The following is a 15,435-nucleotide window of genomic DNA, read 5'->3' on the forward strand; positions in this document are numbered from 1 at the left end:
AGTCCTTTTAGATGGCCCAGAGTTCCTTTAGAATTTCACATTTGCCTTTCAACCTAGTCTGCATTTCAGTAAAAATCACTCAGTAAATAATGATATCTTGACTTGAATTTTGTCTTCGGTATATTTCTCTAATTATGTTTCTGCATTGTCTTCTAACTTATTATACATGTGTGTGTATGCTAAGTCACTTCAGTCATGTCCAACTCTGCCACCCTATGGACATGTAGCCCGCCAGGCTCCTCTGTCCATGGAATTCTCCAGACAAGAATACTGGAGTGGGTTGCCATTTCCTTCTTCAGGAGTTCTTCTTGACCCAGAGATTGAACCTGGGTCTCCTGCATTGTAGGCAGATTTGTTACCATCTGAGCCACCACAGAAGCCCTTTAAAGGACTTAAAAGTCAGTCATTCATTCACAAAAATATAATAATGAAAGTTCACTGGGTTTTGGACTAGAGAGAAAAAAATCATTATGTTTATTTTAGAGATAGGAAAACTGGTTAATTAGTGATTGCTTTGCTAAGTCTAGTGAGTAGCAGAACCACGATTTTTTTTTAAAGCCTTATAGTTTTAACTACATGTATTATAAACAAAAATCACAGCTACTATATTCAGTATTTTGGGAGTATCTGTTATATGTGAATATTATACCACATATGAAGAATTCATTGGTGGGCAATAATGACAAAACTGCTCCAGAGGGGTTTACAATCTGTTTCACCATATTGTCTCTTCTATGATCTTAATAGCTATATTATTTTACTAATGATTCAGTAACATCACTAACATCTACTTATTTTTTTTCTCTTAAAAGGGAATTTTACTAAGGATTCTATAAATTCTGGGCATCTGGGAAAGAGCAGTCTAAGTCATGAAACACAACACAGACTATTAGGCAAAAATACCCCATAAGCAGATTTCTTACATACTATAACACTTTTTGCAATTTAATTTTTAATTGAAGTTTACTTTATTTTCCTTCTCTATAGATATTTATCTAAAAGGAAAAAAATCTAAAGAAAAAAATAAAATCAGGGCTAGTAACAAATAACATTTTATTTGATACTTGCCTAATGTCAGATCTCTTGAAGAACTTGTTGAAATATGGACTCCTAGGATTCTTCAAAGATAACCTATTTCCCTGGGTCTGAGGTGGTCAAACTTCCCAGGTGATTCTTAGGATCAGCGTAGTCTGAGAAACACTGAACTAGAATCAAGCAAGTGTAAGAAAATGTATGCTTCTGTCTTTATGTTTACTGAACTTTTCATGAATTTCAAGTAGTTTGATTTACTAAAATGACCCATCTGAATAAGAAATGAGTTTTAAAAATAAAATATTCAAGACCCATTGATTTTCTGGGTAACTATAAAATCACAGAGTGAAAGAATAAATTCTAAGTTAGATGACTTGACTCCATGTATAACCTTCAATGAAACATCATATTCCAAACACCTTAAAGGTGTGAAAAAAAAAATACCAAGAAGCACGTCATGGAATGATTTCTTTTTGCCTATAATTATTTATGAATGAAGTTACACTTTTAAAGAATAAAGGTTTCTAAAATGGGAACACATTAAAACAAAAATCATATAATGCAATATAGATTCTAATAGGACAGCTTTATGGCTACAACATTATGCAGTGCCAGGAGTCATCATTTCTAGTTTTTTGTATAACCATATGAAGCAGGTAGTTTTGATAATAAATCTAATTCAGTTCTATACTTGTTAGATGGCAAATTCATATCAGTTAAAGGTTTTATGAAGATAGGTCCTAGATTCCAAATATATCACAAATAGATAATACTTGTCTTCAGAAATTTAAAGTCAACTTATTTTTTGACTTGAGGTAAGGAATACACTGGAATCTCCAATATATATATTATAACCATGCATGATTCATATATCTGTCTGTCTTGTCTATCCATCCATTCTTCCACCTATTCTTTTTTTTTTTTTAATCACCATTTCAAAATCCTATCTTCTCCTGATCTATGTAAGATCATCTACTATGTTTGGCATTTATTTCTCTGATCATTAGAATGTTTATTGCTGTGGTGTGTGTTTACTTTAAATTCACATAACTAGTATTATGCTATATATCACCTTCTGTATCTTCTTTTTCACTCTGCACTATGTTTTTAATTTCTCAAGGCAATGGCACCCCACTCTAGTACGCTTGCCTTGAAAATCCCACGGATGAAGGAGCCTGGTGGGCTGCAGTCCATGGGGGCGCTAAAAGTCGGACACGACTGAGTGACTTCACTTTCACTTTTCACTTTCATGCATTGGAGAAGGCAATGGTAACCCACTCCAGTGTTCTTGCCTGGAGAATTCCAGGGATGGGGGAGCCTGGTGAGCTGCCATCTATGGGGTCGCACAGAGTCGGACATGACTGAAGTGACTTAGCATATATATATGTTACTATGTAAACACTTAACTCATTTCTTCTAACTATCTCATGATATTCTATAGAGTAAATCCACCACGTTTTACTTATCTATTCTCCAATGAAGGACGTATAGATTACCTCCAACTTTTCAGTATCACAAACAATGTTTGAATAAACATTCTATTAAATATCTTCTTAGGGGTCTTTGTGCAAATATGTCTAACATATAGATATGTCAGGAGTGCTGATTCCTAAATCTTAGTTTACATGCTAACCAAAAGTGCATGGGGGCTCCAGTGTCTCCATTTCCTCATGAACATTGGCATTATCTATTTTCGCCAACCTTCTGGATATGATAGTAGTTCCATGTTGTTTTGACTAAATTAATAATGAGTTTAAGGAATTTCTCCAAGCTTATAATCCTCTTGAGGAAGCATTTTTATAAATTTCCTGTTCATATTTGTGCCTATTTAATTGGAATCTCTTTTCCTGGTTATTTTGGAATTCGTTAGTCCTAGGTCAGCTTTTGACACTGCAAAGATCTTTCACTTTTCTCACAGTGTACATTTATAGGAAATTGCCAATTTTAAAATAATTAAATTGATCAATTTTTCTATTTAAAATTTGTGCTTTGGCACTGTTATATTTAAAATAGATAACCGACAAAAACCTGTTGTATACCACATGGAACTCTGCTCAATGTTATGAGCTAGCCTGGATGGGAGGTGGGTTTAGGGGGGAATGTGTACACGTATATGTATGGCTGAGTCCCTTCACTGTTCACCTGAAACTACCACAACATTGTTAATTGGCTATACCCCAACACAAAATGGTTTTGGTGTTAAAAAAATTAATACAAATTTAAAAAAATAAAGAAGCTCAAAATTAAGAAAATTAATATTTGTGCTTTGGAATTTTAAGAAGTCTTTTCTACATGCATCAGAAAGGTATTATCCTATACTATCATTATTATTGGGGTTTCCCTGGTGGCTCAGATGGTAAAGAATCCACCTGCAATGCAGCAGACCTGGCTTCGATCCCTGGGTTGGGAAGATCCCCAGGAGGTGGGCATGGAAACCCACTCCAGTGTTCTTGCCTGGAGAATCGCCATGGACAGAGGAGCCTGGTGGACTATAGTCCATGGAGTTGCAAAGAGTCAGACACAACTAAGCGACTAAGCACACACATTGTTATTACTACTACCATTTACACTTGCCTCTTTCATCCTCTCAAGTTCACACTGGATATGGTGTTAACTAAGAAACCAGTCCTTCCCACAACTCCCCCCACTCCCCTAGCTCCATATGATGAGACACTTTTCCTAACATTCTAAATTGTCTGTTCCTTTCCCTACTAATACACGTAACACAACTTTTAGTGTCAAGAAATTCTATTGTTCTTGTGTTTGTTAAGTTAGATTTATTCTTATGTGAGCCAAGAGCTCTTGGGAGATTCTGTTAGTTTTCCTATCCATATGACTCATAAATTACAACAGTTCTTTTCCTTTCTAATTTATATTCTCTTATTTCTTCAAGAGTATGTTAATCAGTAGTATTAATAGGATACTTATTTATTTCTTAAATGAATGTACCTAAATTTCATGTTAACGTTTGCCATAATTTTTTTAAATGTAAACTTAAATAAAAGAAAATCTGTTCCATTCCTAAATTTTCAAGAGTCTCTTCTTTGATCATAAAGAGGCATCACATTTCACCATATGTTCATTCTACATATATTACATAAATATATGATCTTCCTCCTTTGCTTAAATACTATAGTGATTCATATTGATAATTTTTTTTCCTAATGTCAAATCATCCTTGTATTCCTAAGAGAAAATTACTTGATCTGGTTCTATTTTAAATATGCCATCTGATAATTTATTTGGAATGTTTAAATCACTGTTTTCAAGATGTGCTTATAATTTTCTTTTCAAATATTATCATAGTCCAATTTTAGAACCAAAATTATACTAGTCTTACTGGCAAAATCTACTCTGCATGTTGTTTATACTTTTAGAATTTATTAAGGTTTACTTGTCGATTAATTTATTGACCTAGGTCAGAAAAACTGAAATACACGTTGATGGAAACATAACTATTTAATAATTCTTTATGCTTTGGATTTCTTATGTTCCTGTTTTCCTCACCCAATAAATAGTATACCACTCATTTTAAACAATTTATTTTTATAAGAATTTATATATTGATTATGAACTTTATACTTATGAAATTTTCTTTCATAAACTTTCTTTTACACATTTTATAATAATATTTGAAGAAAAATTAAGATTAAATTGTGTCTGTATTTACTCAGTTTTAGTGTGTAGATAATAATCACATGAGGTAGTGAAAAGTTATCTTCTTTTCAGAATGATCACCATTCCCCAAACTAATACTACTGATTGCATAAGAAAAAGTTCATCGTCGGTGGGAAAATATAATAAAAGTCAGGCACACTTTCTTGCTAATTCCTCAAGGATTATTATTTAAACAATATCTAAAATTCAGAATTACATAATTGGATTTTTTATACATGTAAATTTCAAAGTTATATTTTATTTTAAACTTTCCTTTTATTAATTATTTAGAGTTAATTATCTAGAGCAAAAACAATAGGAAAACAAAAACATCTATGGCAAATGTTTTGACTAAAAGAACTGAAGAAATACATATCTACAAATCAAGGAAGACTTTCTTAAACTTGATACGTATATATTCATATAAGTTTCCAATTAAGGTATCGTAGGAGGATATTTTCTTTCTTCTGTGGAGTTTTCAGAAGACTTCTCCCCTGGAGAAGGAAATAGCAACCTACTCCAGTATTCTTGCCTGGAAAATCCCATGGACAGAGGAGCCTTGCAGGCTACAGTTTATGGGGTCACAAAGAGTCAGACACAACTGAGCAACTTCACTTTTCAGAAGACATCTTGGTCAAAATTTTTAAATGAATAGCAGTATACTTATGCTGCACATGCACAAATTTTTTGCATAGACTTTCTATGAAGTAAGCAGTTCTTTGCTAATTTCTGCTAATGTACTGTGCTATAGTACTTAAGGCACAGCATTATGCACTATAAGTTCAATAATATTATAAGACAGCTTCTTGTCTCATTAAACTCAGTGTTTACTATGGAAATCAGATAAGTTGTAGGACATTTTAAGATGTGAAAAAATAAGAAGGTGCTGTGACCACATGGTACAGTCAAGTCTGCATTATTTATAGAAGAAATGGAAAAGTAGAGGAAAAGAGGTCATTTCTCTCTTCTTTGAAAGCACAGTGATATTCATTGCACTATTATTTGTCAACGTGAAACACTGAAGCTGCTATTTAAATTGTGGTGTATTTATGTGATAGGTAGTCATTAAAAAAATCAATAAATGTACTTAAAAGTATCAGTATGCATAGTTCTCAAAAAAGTAACACTAAGCCTTAAAAATTACAGATTTCCTCTCAAATACCTAAAGCTTGTTTAGTCCGGTATTGGAGTTAGTACATGTAACCACACCATTGCACTGCTTGTTTGTACACTGGAGTATGTGAGAGACACAGGTATCACAAATGGTTAACAGATATGTATTATAAATGTTCATAAAGATCAACGAGAAAGCTAATAACAAGTTCATGACAGAGATTATCGCAAAGGTAAGAGGCAGGGAAATTTGATTTTGGAGGGAAACACAGGGTCTCTGCACTAGTGCCCGATGTGTAGGTTCTGAGGACCCCTCAGGAAACTAATGACAGTTTCTTTAAGAAAAAAAGCAAAAACAAAACAAAAAACAGATGCTTTAAACAGACTTGATGATGTTTTGGCTTTTCCTCTTCTGGAAGTTATCTAGATGAAAAGAAAAGCTATTATCTGAAGGTTGCTTTAGGAGCAGCAGCGAGGGAACTAGCTGGATATTAACAATAATTACAACTAAGCCAGAACACATCCATTTTGTTAAATTCCACATAAGGAGATCTTGTATTTGGGAGTGAGTGGGAAAGACTTTTTAATACTTCAAAGATCATATTTTAAACAGAAAAATTGGTCAATTTGATTATATTAAGATTGATAATTTTTTTAAATAAACGTACACTGTGACAAAGATAAAGTTGACGGATTGTGAAAAACTTTGCAACATCAAAAGCTGACAAAGAACAAAGTAACCCCAGAATAGCAACCAGGAAAAAAAGAGATTCTATTTTTTAAAATAAGCATAAGCTACAAAGAGGTAATTTATCAAAATGGTTATTCAAAAGCTAATAAGCTTGTGAGAAGATTCTAAAATTATTAATTAAAAAATAATTAGAATATTGGGTTAGTTTATAAACTGATCCCTCATGTATCCTTATGCAAGAGATCAATCCTCTATGTCCACATCGCCACACTTGAGTCCTTAGTTATGCTGAACTGAAGGACAAATGTGGGCCTGGTGATTAAGTCAAGATAAATGCTGTTCCGTGAGTGTGCAGCCAGCCATTTCTAGCTATCTTGTCTAACTGCAACAATTTCAACTTTTCTCTTGTTTGTTTTTCATTTTTATTCTAAGTACTGTTTGTATATGGTTCTTAAAAACCCCTCTGGAAAAAGAAAGTAAACTTCCACATTTAAATAAGCAGAATTATACTGTGCCTAACAACCCTGAAATTCTTGTTTTTCTGGTTTCAGGCACGACATTATCTACAGAGAACTCAAACACAGAAGTGGCATAAATACTAAAAGTATATCTTGATGAAGAAACTGAGACTTGTAGAGGCTAGTCTATTTAAGGCAACCATGTTAATAAGCTTTACAGCCAGGATTTGAACACAGGGGCTCTAATATCAGAGATTATGTTCTTGGTCACAGACTTAGAGTGGAGTCATTGAAGTAGAATATAAATAACTAACAGAGTGTTTTTCTTTTTTTTGTAAAATTTATTTCTTATTACTTTATCACCTGTACTCTGTGTTAGGCACAGTGTTTAAACACTGGAACTACAAAGATGAAACTCGTGGCCTCAGGTCAGACAAATGTTACATTATATGTCTAATACATACATCATCATAAGCATGGTGGTGGTGACATGTCAGGGTATATTATGAGACCAGAAAGCAGCAACTTCTAATTTAGCCAGGAGAGGTCCTAGAGGCTTTCTGCAGAAAAGGTCAGTGAGCTCAAGTTAGCCAGGAAAGGGTTTGGGAGGTGAAGCAAATCCAGGTAGGTAAAGACAATGGGGAATAAGGCATTGTGGACTTATGTTTAAAGGTTGGGACTAGATAGGAAATCCATCAATTCCTTCCATATCCTGTCATCCAGGACTCTGCAACATGACCCCATACAACGGCAAGAGGCTTTAGGCAAGCACTGAAAGTCTCCTGTGATAGAGAACCTCTTTTGGTCTTGATTTTCAAATGCCATATGCATCTAACATGAATACAAGGTTAGAAAATCATGTAAACATATTTTTAAAGCCAAGTCAGTAGATACTAAGCTATATTAATTTTTATGTGATAATTTATTTGCTTTTTGTTAGGGGTATGTTTGCTTTATGGGAATTGCACATATTTCTCTAAAGTGTGTTAGCCACTCAGTTATATCTGACCCTTTGTGACCCAGTGGACTGTAGCCCACAAGACTCCTCTGTCCATGGAATTCTTCAGGTAAGAATACTGGAGGAGATAGCCAATCCCTTCTCTAGGGAATCTTCACTGCCCAGGGATTGAACCCAGGTCTCTTGCATTGCAGGCAGATTCTTTACCATCTGAGACACCGTATAAATAAAACGTTTATTATTATTATTATTATACTTGAAAGATATTAAGGCATGTCATTTGATTTTGATGATTTGATTCATCCACTGAGTGTGAACTAGTAGGAAAGGAGGTCATATTTAAGTTGGATTTTGGTGAAGACAGAGGATGGGGGAAGAACATTTTAGTCATATGGAACAGGATAAATACATGGATGTAAAAGAAGATGATCAACTCACAGAAAATAATAGAATTTAAGGCTCAGGAGAAGGGGCCAGTTTGTGTTTCACACTGTAGGAAGTAAGAAATCACAGATAATAAAGTCTGGTAAGATTGCTTATGAAGTTATGTATGGGTAACTTACATGGTATAATAAAAAGCCTAATTTTTATATTTTGTGTGAAATAAAGACCATGATGTTGAAAATGTAGAGGAATAATTGAAAGAGTTTTGTGGGAGGAAGATAAAGAACAGAGAGTAGAAAAAGGGAGGCCATTAGAAAGCCACCCAAGGGGAGATTTGAAGTCAGGGACAATTTAATCCCTCGAAATCCCAGAGAACCAAGTTTCCAAGCTACTAATAGCACACATTTAGCAGAAATGATAAAGTTAAGAACAATTATGCAGTTAAATGTTGTTTTGCTTATACAATGACAGATTCCAGCTTGAATTAGGCTAAGGAGTTATTGACCCAGAAAGAGTAATACTATAAGAATCCTAGCATGAAACCTCGTTTGAAAGAATCCTCCTGGCCTTCATCCAACATACACTTTTTAGACTCTGCCCCACTCTAAGCAACCAAGAAGTTCCATGGGTAATGGTTTTCAATATCTATTGGAACAATGGCTTTCTTCAGGGAAGTGAATAGACAATAGAATCATATTAAAAAGTCATCCCCAAACAATAGTTCTACAGAAGTAATAGCAATATATATAAAACATAGTGTGTATTAAAAAACCTTGATGTAACAAAAAGATATATCACATAATACATCTTGTATTTATGTAATAAATGAATCACATAACCAACAAAGATTAGTATCCAAAACACATTTTAGAGTTTTATGCAGATTAATGAGTAAAAGGCAAGCAAGCCAAGAGAAAAATCAGCAAGGAATTAATAGGCGACACACAGAAAATAAAACTGAATTGTTCACTGAGCATATATGCAAAGATGTTCCAACTCATTAACATTAAACTAGCGTTCATCTCTGTAAGAAGACGAAGGGAGGAGGATGAAATTTGAAAGAACTACAAAGTGAGATGCCAATTTATTTCTATTATTTAAAAACTTTAAACAATAAAGAGCAGAACAAATATTACTAAATGTTAACAACTGGTCATCTAAGTGGTAAGTATATGCATGTTTATTTTATGTAGTTTCTTTTGTATTTAGAAATATTTCTTAATAATAAATTTACATATGTGAGTATGTTACCCTGGTGTTCTATAAATATGTCCCCACCTATCATTTTTGTGAGATAGAAATGATAAGGGAGGCAGGATGAGTTAGGGGAAGGACACAGGAGCAGAAGTTGAAATTCTAAATTCCAGTACCAAATCTTCCACTTTCCCACTATGTGACTTTGAGACAATCACTTATTTGAAACTGACTCCTCACTTGAAACTTTGACTAATATCCACCATTAATATAAGAAGTTATGGCAAGGTGTGGATTGTTTCATGTACATTAAAGTGACATTCAAATATGAAGAAAAAATATGGAAATTCTAACAACCTGCAGGTAATGTAAGTTGAATGAACATACTTTCCCACTTACTTATGGAAGCAGACATTAGAACAGAAAATAGACACATATTTTTTCTTACCGGGTCTATTAGCTGGGAATAGAGTTCATGGCAGTTGTCAAAAATATATTTGTACGTAGAATCCAGGCAAGCCCTGACGCAGTCCTTCACCACCATGCTGGCCTTAGGGGGGCTTTGCAGCTCCAGAACCTGGTATACAAATTATTTTCTTAAATTTAAAAATATAACACTGTATTAACTATATAAAAATAGTCAAGCAATATTCTATAAACACTTTTAGTTGACTTTTCTGTATCCAGGAAAAATGTGATCTGAGAAATGTTTTAAAGGTATAAACACCCATCTTAACTTCTTAATATAACAACTCAGAGAAAATGAACATAGTTATAAATATTTAAATAGAAACATTTGAAGTTACCCATCACAATATCATTCATTCATTCCATCCAACCACTCAAAAAATATTTATCACCTACTATATATCAGACTCGGATGCTGGGAGGGATTGGGGGCAGGAAGAGAAGGGGACAACAGAGGATGAGATAGCTGGATGGCATCACCAACTCAATGCACATGAGTTTGAGTGAACTCCGGGATGATGGACAGGGAGGCCTGGTGTGCTGCAATTCATGGGGTCACAAAGAGTCGGACATGACTGAGCGACTGAACTGAACTGAACTGATACATCAGACTGCAGATGGTGATTGCAGCCATGAAATTAAAAGACATTTACTCCTTGGAAGGAAAGTTATGACCAACCTAGATAGTATATTCAAAAGCAGAGACATTACTTTGCCAACAAAGGTCCGTCTAGTCAAGGCTATGGTTTTTCCATTGGTCATGTATGGATGTGAGAGTTGGACTGTGAAGAAAGCTGAGCACCGAAGAATTGATGCTTTTGAGCTGTGGTGTTGGAGAAGGCTCTTGAGAGTCCCTTGGACTGCAAGGAGGTCCAACCAGTCCATTCTAAAGGAGATCAGTCCTGGGTGTTCATTGGAAGGACTGATGCTAAAGCTGAAACTCCAGTACTTTGGCTACCTCATGCGAAGAGTTGACTCACTGGAAAAGACCCTGATGCTAGGAGGGATTGGGGGCACGAGGAGAAGGGGATGACAGAGGATGAGATGGCTGGATGGCATCACCAACTCGATGGACATGAGTTTGAGTGAACTCCAGGAGTTGGTGATGGACAGTGAGGCCCAGAGTGCTGCAATTCATGGGATCGCAAAGCTTTGGACACGACTGAGCGACTGAACTGAATTGATACATCAGACAATGGCAATACTACAGGGAACAGAAGAAACAGAAATCCCTTTCTTCATGGAACTAAATGTTAGTAGAAAATAAAAGAAACCAATAAGATATATTATATTGTATTGCATCCTGGAAGAAAAACAGACAAAGAGGGATAGAAAGGGTTTCATTAAAACAGAATTTAATAAAAAGGACTTTTATAGTAGATGAATTCAGAGAAGAGGGTGGGACCAGTGGAAAAAACCATAGTCTACTCTAGAACTTAGCTTTAAGCAAGGGAGGAAGGAAGGGGACTATCTGAGCAGAAGAGCAAAGTGATCTAACACACTTCTTAAAAAGGTTCCCTTATGCCGCCTTAAGGCTGTCTATGGAAAAATCCAGAAAGGCCAGTGATGAGACTAGTGCAGTAATTCAGTCTTGAGAGGATAGTGCTTAAATTATGATCATGCAAAGCTAGGAGGAGGTATTAGAAGAACTTCTGTTCTGGTTAATTTTTTAAGGAATGGGTAACAGGATTTTCTCACAAATTGGATGACTTGTGTCAGAGAAAGAGATGTGTCAGAACCGGAAGTGTATGATCAGGTCACCCAAGATGGCTGTCTTGCTTTCTGTGCATCCACTGCTCCACTAGTGTCTATTTCAGCTATACCCTACTACCTGACTGATCTCCTGTATACTTGCCCCAGGCCCCATCTAACGATTTATCTAACTTTGAGTGAGTGAGTGAGTGAAGTCGCTCAGTCGTGTCCGACTCCTTGCGACCCCATGGACTGTAACCCACCAGGCTCCTCCATCCATGGGATTCTCCAGGCAAGAATACTGGGGTGGGTTGCCATTTCCTTCTCCAGGGAATCTTCCCAACCCAGGGATTGAACCCAGGTCTCCTGCATTGCAGGCAGATGCTTTAAACTCTGAGCCACCAGGGAAACCCATAATAACTTATCAAAGGGGTGGTGAAGGGCATGCTCCTCTGCTGGTTTCTCTGGTAATGGATGAGTCAATGGGACATCAATTCCCCATATATCTGGTAACCCCAGGATGAAGATGACCACCATATTCTGTCCACTGTCTGGGATACGCAGTGGGATGTCACTCCAAGACCTTGTTTCAGACAAGTAAGATTCCCCTATCAATTAAACCACTGATGTCTGTTGCTGACTCCAGGCTCTTTCTTTGGTCTTGAAGCTGGGCAAGCTGGGAAAGCTGGCCTGTGGGAGGCAGCACAACACCAAAATTTCAACCTAAATAACTGGAACAATGGAAGTGGCTTTAACTTAGATGAGCAAGTCTGTGTTTGGATGATCAAAAGATCAGTTTCTGACAAATTAATACTAATAAGCCTGTTACACATACAAGTAGATTTCAAATAGACATCTGAGTAGATGAGCCTGGAGTAGTGTAGATGCCTGGACTAGTGGTAAAATTTGAGAATTATTACTTTAGAGAAGAATTTAAAGAAATGAAACTAGATGAGTACAGAGAAGAGAAGGGTTCCAAAAAGTAAACCCTGGGTAATTCTAGACGTATGGCATTAAGTAAATGAAAAACAACAAAGCAATAAAGAAAAAAAAAAAAAAACAGCCACTGAGATAGGAGGAAAAATAAGTTTAAGAGGGGGTGTCCTGGAATCTAGAGAAGAAAGACTTTCCTGGAGAAAGGATTGATGAGATATATTAAGTGATACTGAACACCATAGGATGAAGACTGATGACTGATCACTATATTTAGCAAAGTGATGGTCACTGGTGATTTGGACAAGATTATTTTTGATGAAGTGATGGGGTAAAATCTGACTGGAGTTGGTTCCAAAGAAGAATAGATTGAAGATTTAGTATTTTTTTTTTAAATTTTCTATAGATTGAGCTATAGATTTAATGCAATCCCAACCAAAATCCCAGTGAGAACTAATATAATCTAAACAATACTGAAAAATAACAAAAAAAGTGGAAGATGCATACTAATTCTAAGATTTGCTATAAGGCTTCAGCAAACAATATAACATGGCGATGATTAAAGTATAGACATTTGGAAATCACGGAGTCCAGAAACAGACTCAAACAAATGTGACCAACTGAATTTTTATAGCGATACAACTGCAATTCAATGTATAAGGGATGAGCATATTAAGAAATGGTATGAAATGGTATGAAAACTATAGAACATGCATAAACAATAAAATGATCCTTGACTCATTCTTCACTTATTGGAAAAAAAAAAAAAACACCTCTCAAAATGAAACACAGGACTAAACATACAAAGTAAAATAAAACACTTAGAAGAAAAATAGAAAAATTTCACTGTGACCTTAGCTTTTTAGCCAGTAGCACTATCTCCAAATAGAAAAACTGATAAAGTAGATTTTATCAAAATTAAAAACTTTTGATATGCAAAGATTATATTAGAGAATGATAAAACAAGGCACAGACAGGAGGAAAATATCAGGAAATAAAGTACCTTACAAAAGATTTGTATCCAGTGTATACAAAGAACTTAATACTCAACTGCTGCAGCTGCTGCTGCTAGGTCGCTTCAGTCCTGTCCGACTCTGTGCGACCCCATAGACGGCAGCCCACCAGGTTCCCCCGTCCCTGGGATTCTCCAGGCAAGAACACTGGAGTGGGTTGCCATTTCCTTCTCCAATGAATGAAAGTGAAAAGTGAAAGTGAAGTCTCTCAGTCGTGTCCGACTCTTAGTGACCCCATGGACTGCAGCCCACCAGGCTCCTCCATCCATGGGATTTTCCAGGCAAGAGTACTGGAGTAGGGTGCCATTGTCTTCTCCGTAATACTCAACAGTAAGAATGAAAAGCGGTCAAAACATTTCAACAGGTTTTTCACAAAAGACACTCAATTGGCAAATCAGCCCAATAAAGCACATCAACATTATTAATTATAATTTTATAGAAGGAAAAAATTAAGACCACAATATGAAACAACTCTATTCCTAGTAGACTGGCTAAAAATAAAATAAAATCATGGAAAATGACAAGAGCTTCCCCAGAAGATGTAGAACGACTGCAATTGGCAATTCTTGTAAAGTTTAACATACATTTAACAAATTACTGAAGAATCTCACTCCTTGTTACTTATCCAAGGAAAGTGAAAATGTATGTTTACACAAAAACATATATGAATATTTTTGACAGTTTTATTTGATATGACCCAAAACTAAAGACTACCCAAATGCATGTAGTACATACATAACAAAGAATTACTACTCAGCAAATTAAAAAAAAAAAAAGGAATGAACTGTAAATACACTCAACAAGATGGATGAATAGCCAATATGTTACACTACAAAGATTATTTCATTCATACAATATTCTGGTAAAGGTAAAACTATAGGCGGACAATAACAAATCAGGGTGTGGGAGAGAGGCTGACTGTAAAGGGGAAACATAAGGGAACCCTGGAGGGTTATGGACTTCTGTATCTTAATTATAGTGGTAGTTATGATAACCACACGTGTCAAAACCAATAGAACTCGACAAGAAGAGTGAAATTTACTGTCTACAATGAGGGGAAAAAATGACACTAGAAGGAGAAAATGTGTCATAAGATAATGGAAGAAAATAAATTTGGAACAAAATGTTAAAAGGACTATTTTGATGAATCTTAGTATTAAAGGAAAAGAAGGATAAGAATAGTAATGGTACCAGGGACCTCCCTGGTGGTTCAGATGGTAAAGAATCTGCCTGCAATGTGGGAGACCCAGGTTTGATCCCTGGGTTGGGAAGATTGCCTGGAGGAGGAAATGACAACCCACTCCAGTAATCTTGCCTGGAAAATACAGTGGACAAAGGAGCCTGGTAGGCTACAATCCACGAGGGTTGCAAAGAGTTGGACATGACTAAAAGCTGGACATGAGCATCTAACACACACATACACACAGTAACTGGAAAAAAAAAATGGAGTGAAGCAATATCTTTAAGGCTGGAAATGATAGTATGTTTGGTGAACAGGAATATCCAGTGGAGAGGGTAAGACTGATAATTCAGGTGAGTGAGGAAGATTGCTGGATGACTGTTTTAGTAACTCGGGAGTAAAACTGAGCAGGACTCCATGAGGATCCTGGGCGCTGGACCCTTTTTGTTCAGCCTCTATGACCTTGTCTGAGTTTCACAGGGCAGGTTCAAACAGTTGCTAATCAGGGAAGTCAATCCCAAAGGAAATCAACCCTGAATATTCCTTGAAAGGAGTGATGCTGAGGCTGAAACTCTAATACTTTGGCCACCTGATGCAAACAGCTGACTCACTGAAAAAGAATCTGAAAGACTGAAGGCAAAGAAAAAGGGGGCAGAAGAGGA

General features: G+C 35.8%; 1 protein-coding gene across 3 annotated transcripts in view; it reads right to left on the reverse strand.

Moving 5' to 3' along the window:
- The window catches only part of UNC13C (unc-13 homolog C), an 860,874-nt gene that overhangs the window by 274,046 nt on the left and 571,393 nt on the right, over positions 1-15,435 (reverse strand). For all 3 annotated transcript variants that reach the window (XM_055537914.1, XM_055537913.1, XM_055537912.1), the window contains one exon: positions 9,936-10,064. In XM_055537914.1, the coding sequence (XP_055393889.1) occupies positions 9,936-10,064 (129 nt within the window). The remainder of the gene's footprint in view (positions 1-9,935; positions 10,065-15,435) is intronic.

Source organism: Bubalus kerabau, chromosome 10, assembly GCF_029407905.1.
Source record: "Bubalus kerabau isolate K-KA32 ecotype Philippines breed swamp buffalo chromosome 10, PCC_UOA_SB_1v2, whole genome shotgun sequence".
NCBI classification, from domain to species: domain Eukaryota; kingdom Metazoa; phylum Chordata; class Mammalia; order Artiodactyla; family Bovidae; genus Bubalus; species Bubalus kerabau.